The following is a 20457-nucleotide window of genomic DNA, read 5'->3' on the forward strand; positions in this document are numbered from 1 at the left end:
CTTGCCCATATTAATTAATTAGTTGCATTAAATTATTTTGTAGGCTACTTGTAAACGTTGAAAACTATTGAAACGGGCCCAGTCGCCAAGGTTGACAGTGTGAAGTTGGGTGTCTATCGTCCGCCCAGATAGCTCAACTGGATAAACCACAGGATTTATGCAGGTACAGCTGATGCAACTGTCAAGGTATGTAAGTGAGCAATGCACTTTTAGACTGGCTCTGCATGAATTTCAATCGTAACTAAATCAAGGCCAACAATTTTGTATAGAAATAAAGTGGAATAGCTACTTGAAAATGGTTTCAAAATATTTTTGTACAAAACTGAATAATAAATAGATTCGTTTTCTTTCATAACGAAAAAAACATCTTTTCGAAACGAAGCAAGACTTTCTGTCTACAATAGTGACAAACGAAGGTTCTGGTTTGTGTATATTATATATACATGCATGTGTTGCGCAAGAAGTTCGTTGGCAATGTTGACAATTGCATTACAAAAAACTCTTGAAAATGCTTAGATTGCAATTCATTGATTCTGACCGAAAACCAGAGGCGGAAGTTTTCGTTTTTAGCTCACCAACATGCACACAACTGATGTGGACATGCGCATGATTTGTTTTAAAATGCAGATAACTTAACACGATTTTTTCTATCATGTCGAACAAAGCTTAGCTGCCACACCGTTGAATGGGAGACTCCTTGCAACTAATATGGCACCAAGAATGTTTCTGACAAGATATCAAGACGTCTGTAGACGTTAAATCAATGTAAAACAGACCAATTTTGCTAGCTAAGATCAGTTTTAAAGACTACGATTTTCATCTATGTGACTCCTCAAATATGGCAAGTCGAGAAAATAACACAACTCACAAAGTCAGCCCATCAAGTAAAGCTGACATTGATTGAATGTCTTAGACATCGAAATAACCTAAGAACCGATTCTCACCGGGAAAAGGTCGTTGTGGCAAAAAACAGAGGGCTTGGTGACAAAGGGTTCACTAGAATGAACGTCCCTACACGTTGAAACGACGTCAAGTTCGTCAGTTTTCTTACATGGGGCAGATGTTCGAATGCAGAACAAAATAAATTCTTTCTTTTTTGTATCGTCAGTTCGTTACTTGTGTTTTGAACAAGACAAAAGCCAACCATCTGGCAACGTTGCTTACATAAAATACAAATAATGTTGAGATACTCGACATTAGGGTAGCACCAAAATGTTTGCAGCTAAACTACAATTATATGTTTTACACCTTCAGAATGAGTCAGCGTATGAAAGCGTTGTAACTAACGCAACATTGTGTAGCCTAACCAAGATGGAGACAAAAAGTTGTTTAAAAAACCAGCAAAGGATATAATGAACACCATATACATACGTAAACAACTTAAAAAAAGCATCTTATGACTGTGAAACACTTCAATTTGATGGAAAATTTAAAAAAAGGTCAGGTTGAAACTGAGAAACCACTGCCTTAACCTCACTGGACGTTAGCGAACATGTGTGAGTGTGGTAGTATCATGTTAAACATGATTACAAAGTGAAGAGATAGAAAAAGCGCAAGGTCAAATGGCACACAAAACTAAAGCATTACAACATTGTGAAAAAAGCAGCTGATTCAAAAAGCGATATATTTGCATAACACGTACGCGCAGCATACCAATATTTGTCAATATTACATCGTTTTTATGTTGAAATCACGTAAAATAGGAAAAATTAACTGATTGTTCACTCACGAAAGTTGCCACGCAAATGAAAAAGCGATAATGACAGAAGGCAGCACGCTATGTTTACAAAACAAAATTTCAAACAGGTATTCAATGCAGCGAACAGCGCACAAGCTACAGAAAGAGTTTCAACTTCAACATATTATAGTCAGCACTATATTCCAGACAGCAATTCAGTCATTTTTCCATTGATTCAATGTCTGCAGACGTTGAATCAATGTAGACCACTAAATTGCTGTCTGGGATGTTTCTCAACACTGTCGAGAAACATACAGTTGATTGGATAATCTTAATGGCTTGCGTCGAAGCGACACCATTATGGTTAGTGAATCGCAATTGCTCGCTGTTCTAGTGAGTACCCACTACCCAGCCTTGTGCTGACTGCCAAAAAGAATGCTCTTCTTAACATAGTCAGCACTGTTGCTGTGCTACTACATTCAATAAACAGTAAACACGTATAAGTTTTTTTAAAAAAAAAAAAAAAAAAACGTTAAGTGATCACTGAGGAAAGAGTTAAAACTGAACAAAAGTAAAGAATTATCGGTGAAAACTATCCACAACTTTGCGATTAATTGCATAATTTAAACGTTTTGATACAAAAAATAATGCAATTTTTAATACGCGTCAGGGCTGTTGACTTCAAAATATATGAATAACACAGAAATAAAATTGGAACGTATACACTGCACCACAATGTGAAAAAAAAATAAAAATGTGTACCTCACTTGCGCACCATTTACAACGGAACTTGAGCGTAGCTTAACATTTCGTGAATGCGAACATACTTAATTAGTTGTACAATTTTGGCAGGTTGTGCAATATTGTGTTGACAAAAAAAGTATTTTCGGTGAAGGTATGATTTGATCTAAAACAGAACGTACCTTCGTTCAGTATCAAACGTGTTCTAACATTTTTCTTAGAATTTTGCACACAATTGAAAAAAGTTGATAATTCTTGTGATGACGTCATTGCTGGTACGATACGCCCGACAACGATGCATCGCAACAAATGTAAAACTGTCTTCATCGATAAAACGTGGAAAACATGCCAGGAAAGAAAAACAAAGGCCTTTTTGGGTTCTGCATTGCAACTTGCAATTGAACACAAGTAATGTGCGACACGTACTGCACGAACAACCTCAGACCGCAATTCCGTATGCTTGCTTAGCACTTTCCCGCGCGTGTCGACTTTCCTGTGGGTAGTAACTGTTTTGATTCGACGAAGCAGAAGCCCTGAAACGAATCATGACATAATTTAAAACGTCACATCGCTCGGAGCATTTTCTCACTGGTGCCAAGTTGATTTACACTTAGCAAGGAGTTGCAACGATTCACAGAGATGTTTGTGGCGCTTGCACTGTTTCACATAACTACGTATATTCAGAGTTCAGACCAATAATGGCAAAGTTAAAGCTCAAACATTAACGATTTTACTTCGTTCGATTCAGGATGACTGGGCTTAATTTTATATTTAATGCTGGCATCGGCACTTGATAGATGAAGAAAGGCTAAGCAAACAAAATCCGATGTTTTAAAACTAATCTCGGCGAGCAGTTCAAAACAAAGTTGCCTAGTGGACATGTTCGACAAAGGAATTACGTCAAAGTATATCAATAAAACGGCATTCCTTCGCCTGATTGGCAATCTGCAATTGACAACATGTGTTTGAGATATCACAGCAGACGCATCTCAGACAGCAAAATCCGTCATTCCAACATTTTAAAAATGACGGACTTTGCTGTCTGAGATACGACTCATGAACAACAGAGGAAACGCTAAACTCATGCGTTGCCCAAACATAAAAAAAATCACCGGTCTGCTGTTCTCTTGTAATGTTGGCTTGGTGGAGCAGCGGGGCCATGCTGGGGTATGAATCTGTTGAAGGGTTGTTCACCTGTCGCTGTCGGCCTCTGCTGTTGATGACCTATTGGAAAATATGCGTCGCGGTTTGTTAACACAACAGGTATCTGGTTATCGTTTCTAACACTTTAAAGATTACATAAATGTAACGCAAGCAAATATAGAATCAACGGAAATAGGTTACTTCGTTGCTTGAAGCTTGGACGTCTAGAATATCTTTTGCTTGGCCGTCGTTCAAAGTTAATGGACTTTCTTGGACCGTGATTTCTGGTGATTTCGAATTCAGTGCGGACGCTTGGTCGAAATCTACGTGAAAAACAATGGCGTTACGCTAGGTTCGGCGTTTCCGAGTTTATCAACCTCAATAAGAAAAGCGATTCGCTGGGGTTGGTCACTTTTATATTGATAAAAAGTCTTCACACAGTCAACGAATTCTACCTGGAACCGAGCCTGATCATCTGCTGCATTTCGCCCTGCGGAGCGTTCGACTTTAGTCTGAAGAAGGCATGATGTTCGACAGCACACTTCCACACGTGTTTGCATGCCTTGGGGTGACGAAGCCTGAACACGAACGAGTGGTCTTGCGCTATTCCCTGCGTAGAAACAAACGTAAATTTTAAAAGTTCTTAAAGTATTCTTACGTTGCGTAACGTCATCTTGAAATAGATATGCATATTGATAGATTTAAGACATTCTTTATGAATCTTACCTGTTCGTCTTCTTCTGTAACAACCAAAAGTAACCGCTTTCCTTTGAAATCTAATTTCCTGATCCTAGGCCAGAAAAACAAGCCAATTTTTTGATTCCCTTCAAATACAAGTACACCGGTCGGTGTCAGACCAAGACTGTAGTCATTGCCGTCTTTTCCCTGATAATGCAAGTTTTATAACCGTAAGTTTAAGCGGATAAACCAAAGAACCTTCACTAAAAACGACAGCAGAATATTAGTGACATAAGTAGCATCTTAGCCAACAAACCAGTTCTTTTTTACACTGATTTAACGTCTGCGTACGTTGAATCAGTGTAAAAATGGACTGATTTGCTGGCTTTATAAGCATACTTTCAAGAAAAACTCAATTTTCTAACCTTGACTTGGTGCATGTCGACACCGTACATTTCTCTCCATTTGGCAATATTGAGGTAGTTCAACTCCGCATCTGCTGGTTTTTGGCCTCTTTTGAATAAAAACAAATTGAATTTAAGAAAAAAAACAAAAAACGAAATACAACGCTATTTTATCAAAAACCAACAAGAACAGGATTTACACAGATCAAGAATTAATTTACTTTACAACCGTATGAGGTTTAAGTTATGTAACAAACCATGCTATGTCAACATACTTGCATTTCTTGTATGCTTCTATAACGGCTAGCTCGAAGGCTTCGGTTTGGTTCGGAACAAATCGGAATTCCGATATGAAATACGGACTGTGCACGTCAGGATCGTAATCTCCGAGCTCGGCTGAAAGAGGGACAATGACTTACGTGTAAAGGTGAGAGCGTGTTAGCAAATGACGCAAAACATGACTCATAACAACTTGTATCTAAATCAGATCAACATGTAATTTGATAACGCCAAGTTTCTCTTCTTCATGAACGTGCGATGGCGGAACAGGGCAAACAACCCCTCCAGCAAATCAGTCATCCAGTGATTCACTGTAAACAACGACTGATTTGCTAGATGGACAAACATGACATAAGTGGATGACATCTTCTGAGCGTATTTTGGTCAAGCAACCGCACTTTGTGTCACGCCATACACTTTCAGCATTTTATGTGCAACAAACGCAGTTGCGTGAAAAAAGTGATTCAGTAACCTGAGGTTGGTGGCCGAAGCCTTGTACATTGATTTATAATGACTTAATAACTATAACAGTCTATAAAAGAGATTAGTGGATGAGAATGATCTAAATAAGTTACCATATCATCGCCTGAAGGAGATCTGATGAGGATCCTCACTTTTTGGCCTTACCAAGGGTATGAAAACCTTAGAAGTTTTCAAAACCAAAAGAATTTGTTTCTTAGTTGCTTAACGAATTGTGTAATGATTCAAACTGAAAAATTATTCGTTGGCAACATCAGTTCATGCATGAACTTACATTGCAAAGCATATCCGGCTAGCTCCACAGCAATATCAAACGGACACTCCAGACTCCCGAGTAAAATGTCTTGCTTTAGTTGGAGGAAAAATTGGTACCTTCAAAAATCAAACATACGTAAGCGTATAATTGTTTTCAAATTCACACAAAGTTACTCTTAAAAGATAAACGTGATTACAGCCACACATCAACACTCAAGCAATGAAATAGCCAAATGGCCAGTTTTGGAGAATCCGATTTGGAGAGGCCGACTCGGAGAAATGCCAATTCGGAGACAGCCTTTATCAGAAAAAAAAACGATTCGGTGATTTCTTGAAAATGCAGCGATGGCTTCTGTTTATTTAGAGAATTTGTAGGGGTCATTTGGGTAGGTTTAGAGGTGCGAGTCGTTTTTCGGGCTCATTTTTTTGCACCACTAATCTGTCTAAAATTTAAATGTTGAAACAAAATTTGTATATACTTTTGCTTTTTTGAAATATTTGTAATGAACTAATCAAGACAAATAACCAAAATAAAACTTTATGACTAAACTTTTCATTAAAACCTTCTTTTGACTTCACCAATGATCCAAAAGAATGCGTAGTGTGATAAAATAATAAAAAAAGTAGAGTGCATCACACTAAAGTTGGAAAATTTAATTAGACTTTAAAGAACATCATAATACTCATCATCATAGATCATATGCAATGAAAGAAATGACAGGAATGAAAGAAATAAACAAAATAATAAAAGAAATTATGACAAGCAACAGAGGAGGTTGACTATTAACATGGACAGTACACCACTAGGACCGAACAGTAGGGTGGTTCAAAATGATCGACTTTTGAAATGTTTACGGGCCACCCTCCCAAAAGCTTCCATTTTATACAAAAACACCTTGTGTAAAATACTTTTGAAAAATATTAATGTTTAGGGATGGCCCAAGGCCCCTGAAATTTTGACGTTTTTGACAAAACTTGCAGATTTAAAATGGCCATATTTTGAAAACCCTTGATGCAAACATATAAGTGTTGGGGTTCATTTTCATCAGCATGGTTAGCACTTTCATTTGGTGCAAAGCAACAGACCAGCTGTACCCGCGCATTCGGCCAACGCGCGACGCGCATTCATCCATTCTGCGCGAGTAATAGCGTTAATTGCCGTGACGCGAAATTTTGCATGATTTTAGAGCAGTACTAGACGAACATAACTGAACAAAAACAAGACACATTTTCCGCTTCTTAAACGATCTAGAATAAAGTCTTTGAAAAAACCTTTGCGCATTTGCCTGTTTGACTAAGTCTTCTTTGTAATTCCCAACGTTTATTTTAACAAAGTGTTAATCCGAAGTGCTAATTTACATCGGCTGGCAATATTGTCGTTTTTATGTTGATGCAATGTTGTCGGACATTGAATCGTTGTTAAAAAGGAGAACTAGGATAGTCGACATCCGAGGGGAAACACGTGTCTTCAGAGTTGAGAAATGTTCCCGCTATGGGTCAATGACTTCACACTCTCAATAGTGACATCATAACGGTACAAATGGTTAGATTTTATGAAAGGCAGTATTCGGTAATGCAGTTGAAACAGTTTACTGAGCAACCAGCGAGCAGTTGAAACAATTTAGTCTGGTTAGATGATCCCGCAATACCGTATTACAATCCCGATAAAGCAGTTATTGCGTGGAACAACGATTCTATTGCAGGACGTCGCCCAGACTTCAACAACGCTAAGTGATCATTTTGGCATTGTTGCAAGTTTAATTCTATTTACTTGTGCTATCGCTATTAGTATTTTGGCCTCCAAGCGCGCAGATTTGGCCGCCGAGAAGGAGCTCCCGGTAGGCCATGATGGCTGCCGGAAAAAAATACGAGTTTTAAGGCCTGCTTAAGGCGCAGCAGGTGTAGCCATCAGAAGCAGTTTGCAACAGAAATCTTGAACAACTTTTCTCTTAATGCAAATTTGCGAAGAAGCCACTCTGTCCCTCGGTCGACGGGCACTGGAGCCTAGCCACCTTCTCCACCACAAGATCTCTGCTCTCCCAAGCGGGCACCCCCGTCGACTGAAATCAAGACACCCATTCGTGCCAGCCGCTCGACTTCTTATCAGCGGGGCTGATGTGCGGGACATCTCTGCGGCTGCTTGGGCGGACAGTGAATGGAGTTCTGAGTGGGGGTCGGGCGCCGCCAGACTCCATTCGTTCGTCCCCGGCACCCCATCGGCCTAACACTACCTAGGCGGGCGTGGGTGCGCCTCGCCGTCTTTGAGCGAGCGTCGGGCTTTTCCGCTCAACCATGCACCAATGGGGAATGGCCTCTTCCTCCTCCTGTGAATGTGGTGCCGAGGAACAGACCGCAGACCACATCATCAATGACTGTTCCATCTTCAAGTCACCTAACGGAGTGGAAGGTCTGCGTGTCATGGATGATGAAACCAAAGACTGGCTGCTCTCTAGTAGCCTTCCAGTGTAGTCCGGGAACATCATGAATCTGGGGTGGTAAAAGGATAGACCCTCGGCCCTAGAGGCTCACACGACGACGACGAATGCAAATTTGACTGTCCACTGGGATGGAAAACTTTTTCCGGGTTTACCAGGAAACAAGAACGTTGCTTGCCTTCCCAGTCCCACACTAGTTTCTTATCAAGAAAAACGCAGCTCCTGTGTTTAGGTACAAGTGAGGCTCAAGCTCAAGCAGTTTTTCAAGTGTTTAAAGAATGAAGCATCGAAGAAAAGGCACTGTGTTTTGATGCCACATGCTCAAACACTGGTCGAATAAATGGAGCTTGTGTCATTATTGAACGGTTACGGGGTCAAGATCTGTTAAATTCGGCATGTCGCCCCCACATACTTGAATTGATTGCAGTTACTGCTTTTAAAAAAGTAATGACATCATCATCTGCCCCAGATATCCAGCTTTTCAAACGTTTTAAGAAGTCCTGGGAGTTTATTGATCAAGACAAGTTTGAAGATGCCTCCACAGATGTGGTGGCAGCAAGTGATATCAAGGACGTCAAAGACTAATCGAGTTCATTAACACAGGGTTGACCGGAAAACACAACCCCGTGATGATTATCGGGAAATTATGAAATTGTTGTTGCTGTTTCTCGGAGCTCCACCATCTAATAAAATCCGATTTTGACCCCCTGAATGCAGATTCCTTTCTTCACCTTCCAGCAACTCAGTGGGAAAAAAACGAAGATTTCTGCATTGTCAGAGCATTCTGCAGGTCATTAGTTGTAACCAATGACCATGCAGAAAGAAGCGTTGCCCTTGTGCAAACCTTTTCTGGGTGCTCAACAAAAGAGGAGGACCAACTATAGTAGGCTATCTTATGTAAGTTGTTTCTCAGCACCGCAAGAAGTTTCCTCGGCCACTCAAAAACACCTTAATAGGGCAACATTGAGTGGTTGGTTGCCATGACACCCCTGTTTTAAACAACTAATACCCATCTGGCCATGGTGGGGACTGGGGAGGACCCAAAATAACCTTGTGTGGATTGTGGAATTAGCTGATTCACTTCAGACATAACTACAGTAATCATCTTTCAAAATATAACCTTACTGAGATAGATTATACTGTATTACTATAAAATTTATACTGAAAATACATGAAATACAAATTTTGAATTGTTTGACTTTATCAAACAACAGTGCTCACCATGCTGATGAAACTGAACCCCAACACCGATATGTTTGCTTCAAAGGTTTTCAAAATACGGCCGTTGCAAATCTGCAGTATTTCGTCAAAAAGGTCAAAATTTCACCCCTAAATATTAATATTTTTCAAAAATATTTTACACAAGGTGTTTTTGTAGTAAATGGAAGCTTTTGGGAGGGTGGCCAGTAAAGATTTCCAAAAAAAACATTTTTTACCCCTGTTTTGAATCACCCTACCGAACAGTCCTCATCATTGGTAGCACTTGAACTTGGGTGGTTCATTGGTACCACTTGCTGAGCAATGAGCATGCGACCAAGCTTCTGATATATAGAACTTAGTCAAAACTGTGCAGCAAACTAATTTATAATAAGTTATTCAGCATCTATATATAATTCAAAACTTTCTTTTGCAGAATCTTATGATGACTGAAAACATTACTTGAAAAAATGTATGTATTGGAAATAGTATAAAAAACGAAAAAAAACATAAAAAAATATTTTCTTCAGGTGGTTTTGATTGTCTACCCTTGGAAAGGAAACTATAGCCTGTAGTGTATAGCTTTGTCATACAAACCACCACAGCTAAGCGAAATTAAAACTAATTGCACTTCAAACAACTTCTTTAGTTTTATATTGAGTAAAAAACTTGCGCAATGCCAATGATGTACACCAAATGAGCAATTGAGCACCAAGACTTTTTACAGAATAAACAATGAGTTTAGCTACTACAGACTACAGTATAACCCACTCCTCCAAGAATGTTAGAAAGAAAAATCTCAAAAAATAGCCTGCAATCTCAAAAAATTAATCTTAAAAACTAGCCTGTAATCGGTGCACATTTCTAGTTTCCACAGTTATGAAAATCCATGTAAATATTTCTTAAACAGCAGCCAATACCACTAGGATGGTTACCTGGTAAGTTCTTCTTGTAAAAGATTGGGCTCCGATGAATAAAACTTCACTTTGAAGTGAAATATGTATGGAGGTTTGATTTTGATTTGCTTAGTGATTTTCTTTGACTTATCCACCCATTGAGAAACCTTAAGTCCGAAAATGTAAAGAAAATCACGATCCTGGGTTGGGTATAACATTCTCGCAAAACAATACAGAACATAATGCAGCGCATAAATTTATGAGTTATCACTTGCAATTGCAATTCAAATTTTTATTGAAATAACTGTACATCCAAACAGGAAAAAATTTAGACATATAAAGAAAAACACAAAGAAAAGTATAAATGAAAAAATTGTGCTCTTATTTCTCAATACATCTCCCTTTGCCTTCACCAAACATGAGTGGTGAGAGAGCCCTGGAACGGCAGTAGAAAGGGCGCCGGTTCGACACCGCTCAAGAGCATGCAACTGTGTCTTTGGCAGGACACTTAAAGGCATGGCAGAAGGTGGACACGAAGATTGGCTTCTTTGCCTTGTCGTGCACTTAATCTAAATCTTCAACAAGGGGATACGAAGGCTCAGAGCGATTGTAAATACCCGTAATCAACTACCCGTAAGCAAGTATACGGCTAGTTGAATTACCAAGTAATTATGAGCATTCATTGAAATTGAATATCCATATCTGGTGGTAATAGTGCAATGCAGGTTGTCATAACAAAGTTTATTAAATTACTATAGGTTTCAATTGTTACTTTACCATAAACAGAAATTATTTATGATAAATAGAAGCCCTTCTATTGTCAGACGTAATAAAAGCCTTCATATCCCCTTCTCTAGATATCTCTGTCTTCAACCACCGGGTGTAAGCCTGGATACAACAAACAAAAAAACCAAACACCTTAGTCTGTTGTGTACTTGACGGCATGAGGCACGTATGGTGTCTGATGATATTTTTTCCCAACAAGTGCGCAATTTTGCCGTCAGAGCTGTAACGCTTGAATGATTTAAAGAACAGGCTTCAGTTTGCATGAATAACTTTTCGTCTGTCCAAAGAACTGGTGGCTGCATGCCTCATGCAGTCAAGTGCACACTGCACAACAGACTAAGGCGTTTGGTGAAGGCAAAAGGAAGATTTATTGAAAAATAAAAGTACTTTTTGTTTATTTATACTGTTCTCTGTATTTTTCTTTATAACTGTAATTTTTTTCCTGTTTGGATGTACTGTTATTTCAATAAATATTTGTCTACACTTGGTTTGATCACCCTGTACATTAATATACTCATCCAATGAAGCGTACGTTCTAGGAAAATTGTTAACTTGACATTGATTATAACTGCACAACAGTGATAGTGTTACCTGATTGGCATCCACAAATTGGAGACCAAAGTAATCAACTTCAATTAAATCAAGGTGGTAAGATGCGATCTGCTGGAATAATAATTCACCAAGAGCTTTTCTCTGTAAATACAAACCAAATGTGCTACCAAGTCACAAATTCGTAAATTACAATCATATAAACCACTATAAACTTAATTTAAAACGTAGGCCTATGCCTTTTGACTCAAACTAAATTTTGAAAGCAAAGCATTGTATTAGAAAACTGGGCAGCAATCTTTATTGTTGTAGGCCAACCATACATGAACACTGTGCATACTAACATGCTTTCACCAGTATAGTCTTGTTTTGTTTCACTTAACAACATACAATCGTTGTTATAATTGTGCGCATGACAGCCATGACAAGAAACATGCATTATAAGAGAAAAATTTTGAACTTTTTTATGCAAGAACTAAATGTTGAAACAATTTCTTAACACTTACAACTTTACAACAAAACAAGTGCTTTATCACCACTTAGGCTATCACATTTCAGCATCCTGTGCAGTTCACAGATTCAAAATTACAAATTATTTAAAAGCACCCTACTACACCTTTTATCAAATGAAATATATCATATCTATAATATCTGCACACATTAATTTGCAGTACTTATGGTGATTGGTGAACTTGCATATTATATTTTTTTATGAACTCATAAAGTTACAAATAATTTAAAAAAATTGTAAGAACTCTAGTATGGCAGGTTCAAAACCAGTAGCCTATACCAGGTAAGGGATTGATAGTTTTCCAAGTAGGTATGAATACAGTATATATATGTTATTATCAATACAACTTGTCAATGTTTAAGCAAACTTAAGAAGCACGATAAGCCCATGATTGTGAATGATATTATACATATAAATTGAAGAAAATATCAAGGGATATCTTGGTTTATACTCACAGAAACATCAACTGTAACATCAGTGCCATCTAACAGGATCACACGGGCAGTTATCACAGACTTTCCTCGCTTTCCGTCAGGTGATGGAATATGAATCCCGGAGTTTGATCTTCCTCGGCCACTAGCTGGGTGTTTAGGACGCTGCCTCCCATGCCTGTTAAATGTCCTTCTAAGAAGTTGCAACATCAATTCAACACAAATATAACACTATACCAAATTGACACACAAAACCTACTTTACGTTCTGAAAATCAAGTAAGGGTATTTTTTATAAATCATATCTACAATGCAATTTTGGTAAAGAGGTAACTTTCTTCAACCATAAACAGATAAAACCAAGCAACCACACCGCATTTAACATAATATATTAAACTGAACATAAACTATAAACTACAAACGTTTTCGTCCATACGCATGTTAGCCCTTTTCAAGCAACGAAAAAATAATAACTGATTTTACATCAGCGATCAGCAACTTCGGCTTTTTTTAATTTTTTCTCTCGATTTTTTCCTAACCCTAACGCAAACATTTTAAAAAGGTTAGGGCCTAACCCTTTTAAAATGTTTGTGGAAACTGTGATCAGCAACTTCGGCAAACTCTTAGGATCATTACCGGAAATTTTTAAATGTTTGCGGAAACTGCGGAAAACCGGAAACTGTGATCAGCGACTTTGGTTTTGTTGTATTTTTTTCTATCGATCTTTACAGTTTGTTTGTTTGCGGAAACTCCGAACAGCGACTCCGGCTTTTTGTTTTTTTTTCTCGATCTTTTCAGGGTACGAACTAGGTTGCACCCCAATTGACCACTGCCAATTTGTTGAAGAACATCTCACGATGAAAATATTTGAAGCGAATTCTATTTCATTTAAAATTGAAATGTATTTTCTTCTTGCTGTTACAAAAACTTCTTCTACAAAAATGACAAGACACAAGACATTTTGGTCCTCCTATACCAGTAGCTTCCAACCTTTTGTTTCTCACAAACCGGTTTTAGAAATAAAGTACCAGTAGCCTCGCAAACTGGCAATAGATAAAACAAAGTTTGACAACTAGACTGCTTATCGGACTGCTTATTTTTTTATATTGGTTTATATATAGGACTACACACTTTTCAAGCAAGATTTGTAAAACAAAATAGACAATGTAAAAGTCAAGGTCGGAAAAAAACTAGTTCAGCAGGAGGTCTGGGGGAGAATTACTTTCCAGTGAATTCTGATTATTAGTAAATGTTGTTCAGATCAATTTTTGTGCATTTCTAGGCCCAATAAGGATCTTTTGATCAAGACGTCAAATTAAAACTGAATGTTTTTAGAAGTTGGAGTGATAACTTTATTTCACGACTACACAAGGATTTCAACAATTTAAATGTTGAAGGTTTGTGTGGCATTACGGTATGTGGAATTGAAGCAAAATTTTAAAAATGCATCTGAAATTCTCCCATCTTTGCCTCCAATCAATCAAGTTTATTTCGGCATAGCTCCACATTCATTTTCAATGTAGGCCTACACATCAGGAGATATAATCATCTGCAAAATGATCTTGATGCATTGAATGAGTGGTCCAGAAAATGGAAATTGAAATTCCACCCAGAAAAGTCCTGTATTTTAAGAATGGGAAAAGACCCACCAACATTCAAGTATACCATGATTCAAGACTATACTGACAACTCAAGAAAGGAATTGACATTTGTAAGTGACTATAAGGACCTTGGTGTAGTTATTGATCAGGACTTATCATTCAGAAAACACATAGAAAAATGGTTTCTAGAGCTAACAGTATGGGGTCTGCTACTATTCGGTGAGTCCGATTCGGTGAGTCTGATTCGGTGAGTTCCTAACTTCTAACCCCTAACCTTAACTCCCTAACCCTAAAACGGCAATGATAATTAGGCTACGGTACCCGATAATTTTAAAAAAAAATTAAAAAATCCCCCGTTAAGGGATCAGACTCACCGAATCGGACTAACCGAATCGGACTCACCGAATCGGACTCACCGAAACGGGCCATTCCGAACAGTATGGTAGGACTGATTTGACGTTCTATATCTCATTTTGATACCACAGTATTTGTCACTCTTTTTAATGCATTAATTCGTCCAATTTTGGAATACAATAATTTAATCTGGTTCCCAACATATAAGTACTCTGTAACTGTAGTAGAAAATGTTCAAAGGTGTGCAACCAAATTGGTTCCTGGATTAAGGCATTTGTCATATTCTGAAAGATTAGAAAAATTAAACTTGCCTACTCTAGCATTCCGACGTCTTCGCCATGATATTATTCAAGTGTATAAATATTTAAATGGTTTTTATGATGTAAATTATACTGTATTGTTTCAAATGAATCCAAACACCAATGATACAAGAGGCCATAACTTAAAATTGTATAAGCCACAAACTATGTCAAGGCTGAGAAGCAACTTTTTAGCTGTTAATCTAATTAACAGCAAATGCGTTATGTATATCAGAATGATGAAAAAGCACCTCGGTGCTTACAACATCAAATATTTATTATTATTATTATCATAGGCGCCTAACTATTTTTTTGGCCGTGGGGGCGAAAGCGTGTTTCATCAGCAGCAACATAAATTCAGCGAAATGTCACGCAGATGGATGACGTAATTATGTCATCACACTAGGATTGCTTTTAATGCCACACTCGGAGTTATCGCTACGTTCAACCTACCGTTAATTATTATAAACAAAGCTCGACCAAAACACATGCTATGCGTCTGCGTTGGCTAGCGGTTGATGGACTGCGACTCTTTAAGATAAGCACAACATAAAGTTTAGCAACGAACTAGATTTATTAGCATGAAACAAGAGACGAAAAGATTTACTAAAAGGTATACTGTAAATGGAATGAAAATACTAACTTGATCATATGCTTGAAAATATACCCGTTGAAAGCAAAATCATTCATGTTTACGTCAATTCAACAGTATGTCACCTTTAATAAGTTTAAAAGTTGCTGACATCCGTAAACAGCCCTTGAAAAATAGTTACAGAGAGACGTTTGATTTAAGTTTTTGACTTGACATTGCTCCCTTTTCACTACAATATCGCAACTTATGGCTGACCAGCTTTCAAGTTTCAATTCGCTGTGATACGCCCGTTTTCGTGTTGCAGATGAAACAGAAGTTGCGCATATTCCCCGCCTTTGATCGGGTTTCTATGGCAACGGACGTGTGTGCGCCATGCAGTTTGCGCGAGTCCGTTGTTGTGTTAATTATGCTGCCGTGTGTGCGAAATGCGGTTTGTACCAGCTCTTGTTACGCTGGTTAGTGGACTAGCAGGCTTGCCAGATTGGCCCTTTTGTGGCCAAATTTGTGAAATTTGGCCCTTTTTAGAGATAGTAGCCTAGGCCTCCAAAAAAATTGTTTGGCCCCTTGGCCCTTTGTTTTCAATATTTGGCTCTTTTTGGAAGCAGTTGGCACAAACTATCAAACTAGCTATTTAAATAAATGTCTTTCGAAAATTGAGACTAAAAAGTGTTATTACGATTTTTTAGACAGTGTTTAGCTGACAATGTTTATGCCAATGCCAAAGATTCGAGTGGAAACACTGTATAAAATGAAGATTTGGAATTGTTCTTGTAGAATGTAGAGTTGTAGACTGTGTTGTTGTAACGTTATTGACGTTATTATGTTTTATTAACAACGTTATTAACATTATTGAACAATTTGGTTCTTTTTTACCCAGTTTGGCCCTTTTTTCGACATTGTTTGGCTCTTTTTCTCAAAAACTGTCCGACAACCCTGTGGACTAGTGGTTACCTCGGGCCGAGACTTCAAGTTCATTTTCACAGCGAGCGATTCACTGCCGCGACAATTCTCTGCAGAGGTTTCGACTTTCGAAAGCGACAGCGAGTCTGTTTGCAAGCGCATTAAGCTAAACGCATGCTCCGTCAACGTAGCAAATTATGTTGTTTTTGGGTGCATTCAACATCTGATGACATTGAATCGACGCAAAATGGTAGATTTTTACTATGTCACAGGCAGCAAAATCTGTCATTTTTACATTGATTCAACGTCTGCAGACGTTAAATCAATGTAAAAATGACAGATTTTTTTGTCTGGGGTGGGATTGTAGCATCGCTACTCGTTCTAGTGATTATTTATCGCGAAGCTGTTGCGGTTTGCATTTAAAAATGTTTTCCTGCTGCCGATCGCTAGTTAATCTATTGTTTTATGTATCAATGCAGCATAAAAAGTTGCTCCCACGCGGAAATATGCATGGGGGCCTGGCACCCACGGGCCCACGGCTTAGGCGCCTATGATTATTATAGCAAATCGCTTTTTTGATATGGAAACTACACCATGGAGGCACCAAAAAAAACCATGCGGTTATCTAAGTCAAGGTGCCCCCACATGGAATGTTTTACTGGATACAAAAGTTATTCTTGAAGCCATTTTAAAAGTATGCTCTTACACCCCGGTGTTTGGAGCATCCCTGATCTATACAAATTAGAGATGCAGCAAACCCAAAATTTTTATCTGCACACCGCACCGCAACTGACTTATCTATCCGCATACCGCACCGCAATTTATCTAATACTTTGACACTGCACCGCACAATGCAAATTACAAAATTTTCAAAAAAAAAAATGAGTTAATTTTTAGAAAGTCAATTGTGGCATAAAGCACCCATGGCATAGGCTATAAACTGGTAACCTACCAGTACAGTTGTGCACTACCGGTAATTGACTAGGCTAACTAGATCATATTCTCTTATCAGCAATGCATCTAAGTTCTAAGACATCATGCGTTTTCAAATAGAATGTTCCTGGATCCAGTATCAGAACTTTTGAACACTTTTTGTAAGCAATAATGCAATTTTAATGTCAGTGGCTATATGAACTACACACACAAAAGTAAAACTTATAGCCTGAACTCACTGGGCTAACCGTTATATGATAGTAACTAATGCGGTAGTTGCACTAGGCCTATAGCCTGGTAACTGGGAGCTGAGCTTATCAGCTAGGCTATTATCCAAAAACATTCATACAGCTACAGCTTCACTCACAAGCCAGCCCCAAAACCCTGTCAACTGCAAGCCATTTGTAAATTGCAATTTGCATAGCTTTCCAGCCAGTGCTTCCACTTCTGACAATTGATAAATCCTCTTCAGTTTCCTTTTTTGTCCTGAAAAATCCTTTTTTTCTCAGTCGGAAATACTTTAAAATTTCCTTCATAGGCGAGATTATTTTTGACGTCATTTAAGTTAAAAAAGGTGCTAATACAACATTACAGTTAGCCTATTATAATCTCAGTTAAAGCTATTTTAATCTCGATTTTTTTCAGTAGCACCAGTTTGTTGAAGCAACATTGTTTTATTACAACAGTGAGCTGCACAAAAGCAGCACATATTTTACAATAACATGGTCTACTTCCTTGTTCACTGTCCAGCCAAAAAACTGCTTGTCAGTTAGTCGGTTCTGGGACATTTACCACCTGGAGTCCTGGACATTATTTACCAACTAGGCTACCGTATCACTCTCATTTTTCTACCCAGACTTTTTTTTTTTTTTTTTTTTTTTTGTCAGTCAGTTCATTTATTTGTCACAAACACAAACATGAAAAGAATACAAAGTATACAATAATTGGTTGTGTGTCATATGACGAGGAGACTGCGAAAAGACCAAACGGTCATCTAGTCAGCAGCCACCTCAAGCTAGGTGATGTAGGCCTAAATAACATATACGTATACAGTAAATACACAAACACATATACAAAAAATCAAGCATTTGGTGATACAGATACACATGTTTTCATTATGCAAAAAAGAAAAAAAAAAAAAAAAAAGCAAACAAACTAAGCAGGTTTACCATGCTGCTGAATGAATTAATTGTGAGTGGAGTTTAAGAGATATTAATCGACAATTTTAATCAGTAAAAAAAGATAAAAAGCAACATATATATATATACCAAAGAGATGAGCAAATAGAATAGAATAATGTAATTATATAGACAAAACAGTTATTATTCAACAGTGTCGTTTAAATCAAGAAGGTAGTTTTTAAAGTTTCTTTTAAAAGAAGTTGGAGAAAGACTTTTGAGATCACCTGGGACCTCATGCCACACTTTAGGACCCCTTATTAACATCTGCCTTTTACCTAATTCAGTACTCACCCTTGAAACAAAATAGTTACTGCTGGATGATTGGCGCGTATTGTGTGAGTGGCATTCAGATAGTCTGTGGAAGATATTACATTCCGTTTCTGGTAATAAATTTAAATGGACTCTGTGCATGTATTTTGCTATCTATTTTGCAGTATTGTATTTGCAGACTTCTAACCTATCCCTAACACCGAAAATGTACAGTGGTAAATGTCCAGTTAACGAATTCTCCATCCATTAACAAATTTATTTTTGTGTTTAGTTCAATTTTCCTTGATGCGCTAACTTAACACTATAGCCTAGGCTAGGCCAGTGCTCTTCAACTGGGTATACTATATACCCAAGTGTATACCAGATCAAAACTAAGGTATACAGCTGGAGAAGGGTATACAGCTTAGATCTGTGATAGTGGAAGTTACAACAGAGACAGCAATTGGCATATTTGTAAACTTTTAACCGGACCTACTGGTGTGCGCCTGTGCGGTTATTACTCGCCAACTGGCTTTGCGCTTTTGAAACAGATACGCTCATTTTGGATGCGTGTGCCGTGTGGTTCGTATTTGACTTTGGGATTGTTGCGTCATTAATGCGCAATTACGGGCTTGTGATGAAATGACCTCCTCTTTTAAAAAACTTATTCGGCACTCAAAGGTACAGTGGCTATTGCGAGGGAAAGTTCTTTCCGGTTTGTTTAAACTTCGCGAACAATTAGGGGCATTTTACACTGAACACGGAGACCCAAGGGCTTTCAAGTTTCGTGACATAATCTGGATTGCAAAATTGGCATACTTGGCATTGATTTTTGATCGTTTAAACCAAGTGAATATCAGTGTTCAAGGGAGAGGGGTGATATATTTCGGTCAACTAGCAAGATCAATGTGCTGAAGATGAAAATTGCACTCTGGAAAGAGAATGCTTTGTCGAGGAACTTCAATGACTTTCCTGTATTAAGTCAATACATGAAAGAGTCTAGCTGGGAGTTTGAGGACGTTTCTACTGAAGATAACTTGTCTGCCCTTATTGTTGGGTAGCCACTTTAACAAGTCGAAATTCTGCCACTGAAATTGATTAGAATGAAACCGTCAACCAATCAGAAGCTACGGTTTAAGTGACGTAAAAAATGGCGAAAGGAAGATGATAGAAAGCAAATTAAGTGATGGATTTTTTGTCAGCTGGTTGGCTTAAGGGTTAGGGTTAAGGCTAGATAGTAGTCATTTCATTGACGCGGGTTCGATTCCCACTATTGCTCTTTTTCTTCTTTAATTACCAAATAAAGTTCAAAACAAGTATTAACTCTCTGGATGAGTGCTAGAAGGATCACAATTGGACGGCAGCCTCTTATAACATGTTCTGATTGGTTGGCGGTTGCATTCTAGTCAATTTCAGTGGCAGAATTTCGACTTGTTAAAGTGGCTACCTTATTGTTGGTCACCTGAAATTACTTGCCGACAATTTGAAACGACCAATGTCTGGAAGCAAACTCGTGGAATATCCAACCATTTAATGAAGAACCAACTGAGGATGAGGAATTATTGGAACTACAGGCTGATTTAAATCAAAAATACTCATTCCGAGAAGTGGATTACACAGAATGTTGGGTATCTCTTCTTCAATTTCCCGAATACAAAATCTCGCCCAAAAAGCCATTGATGTCTTGGTGCAGATGCCTACCACTTATTTGTGTGAAGAAGGGTTTTCCAGTCTGGTTGAGATCATGTCAAACAAACAAAACTCGATACTTGACATTGATTCTTTAATGCGGGGAGGAATATAGAAAGAGCTAACACCACGTTATGTCCAACTTGCCGAAACAATGGAACAACAAGCTAGCCATTAAATCTTCAATTTTGACATTT

General features: G+C 38.1%; 1 protein-coding gene across 1 annotated transcript; it reads right to left on the bottom strand.

The window, feature by feature from the left end:
- Nucleotides 1-425: 425 nt before the first annotated feature.
- Nucleotides 426-12722, bottom strand: LOC145786113 (band 4.1-like protein 5). The gene is made up of 11 exons (XM_082597762.1): nucleotides 12488-12722; nucleotides 11564-11665; nucleotides 10226-10353; nucleotides 5678-5775; nucleotides 4920-5040; nucleotides 4666-4753; nucleotides 4289-4447; nucleotides 4018-4172; nucleotides 3764-3885; nucleotides 3532-3643; nucleotides 426-2952 (listed from the first exon to the last, which is right to left on the bottom strand). The coding sequence occupies exons 1-11, from the start codon at nucleotides 12671-12673 to the stop codon at nucleotides 2859-2861; spliced, it is 1365 nt and encodes a 454-aa protein (XP_082453888.1). The 5' UTR covers nucleotides 12674-12722; the 3' UTR covers nucleotides 426-2858.
- Between the last annotated feature and the right edge of the window lie 7735 nt (nucleotides 12723-20457).

This window comes from Aplidium turbinatum, chromosome 17 (assembly GCF_918807975.1).
Source record: "Aplidium turbinatum chromosome 17, kaAplTurb1.1, whole genome shotgun sequence".
In the NCBI taxonomy this organism is placed as follows: domain Eukaryota; kingdom Metazoa; phylum Chordata; class Ascidiacea; order Aplousobranchia; family Polyclinidae; genus Aplidium; species Aplidium turbinatum.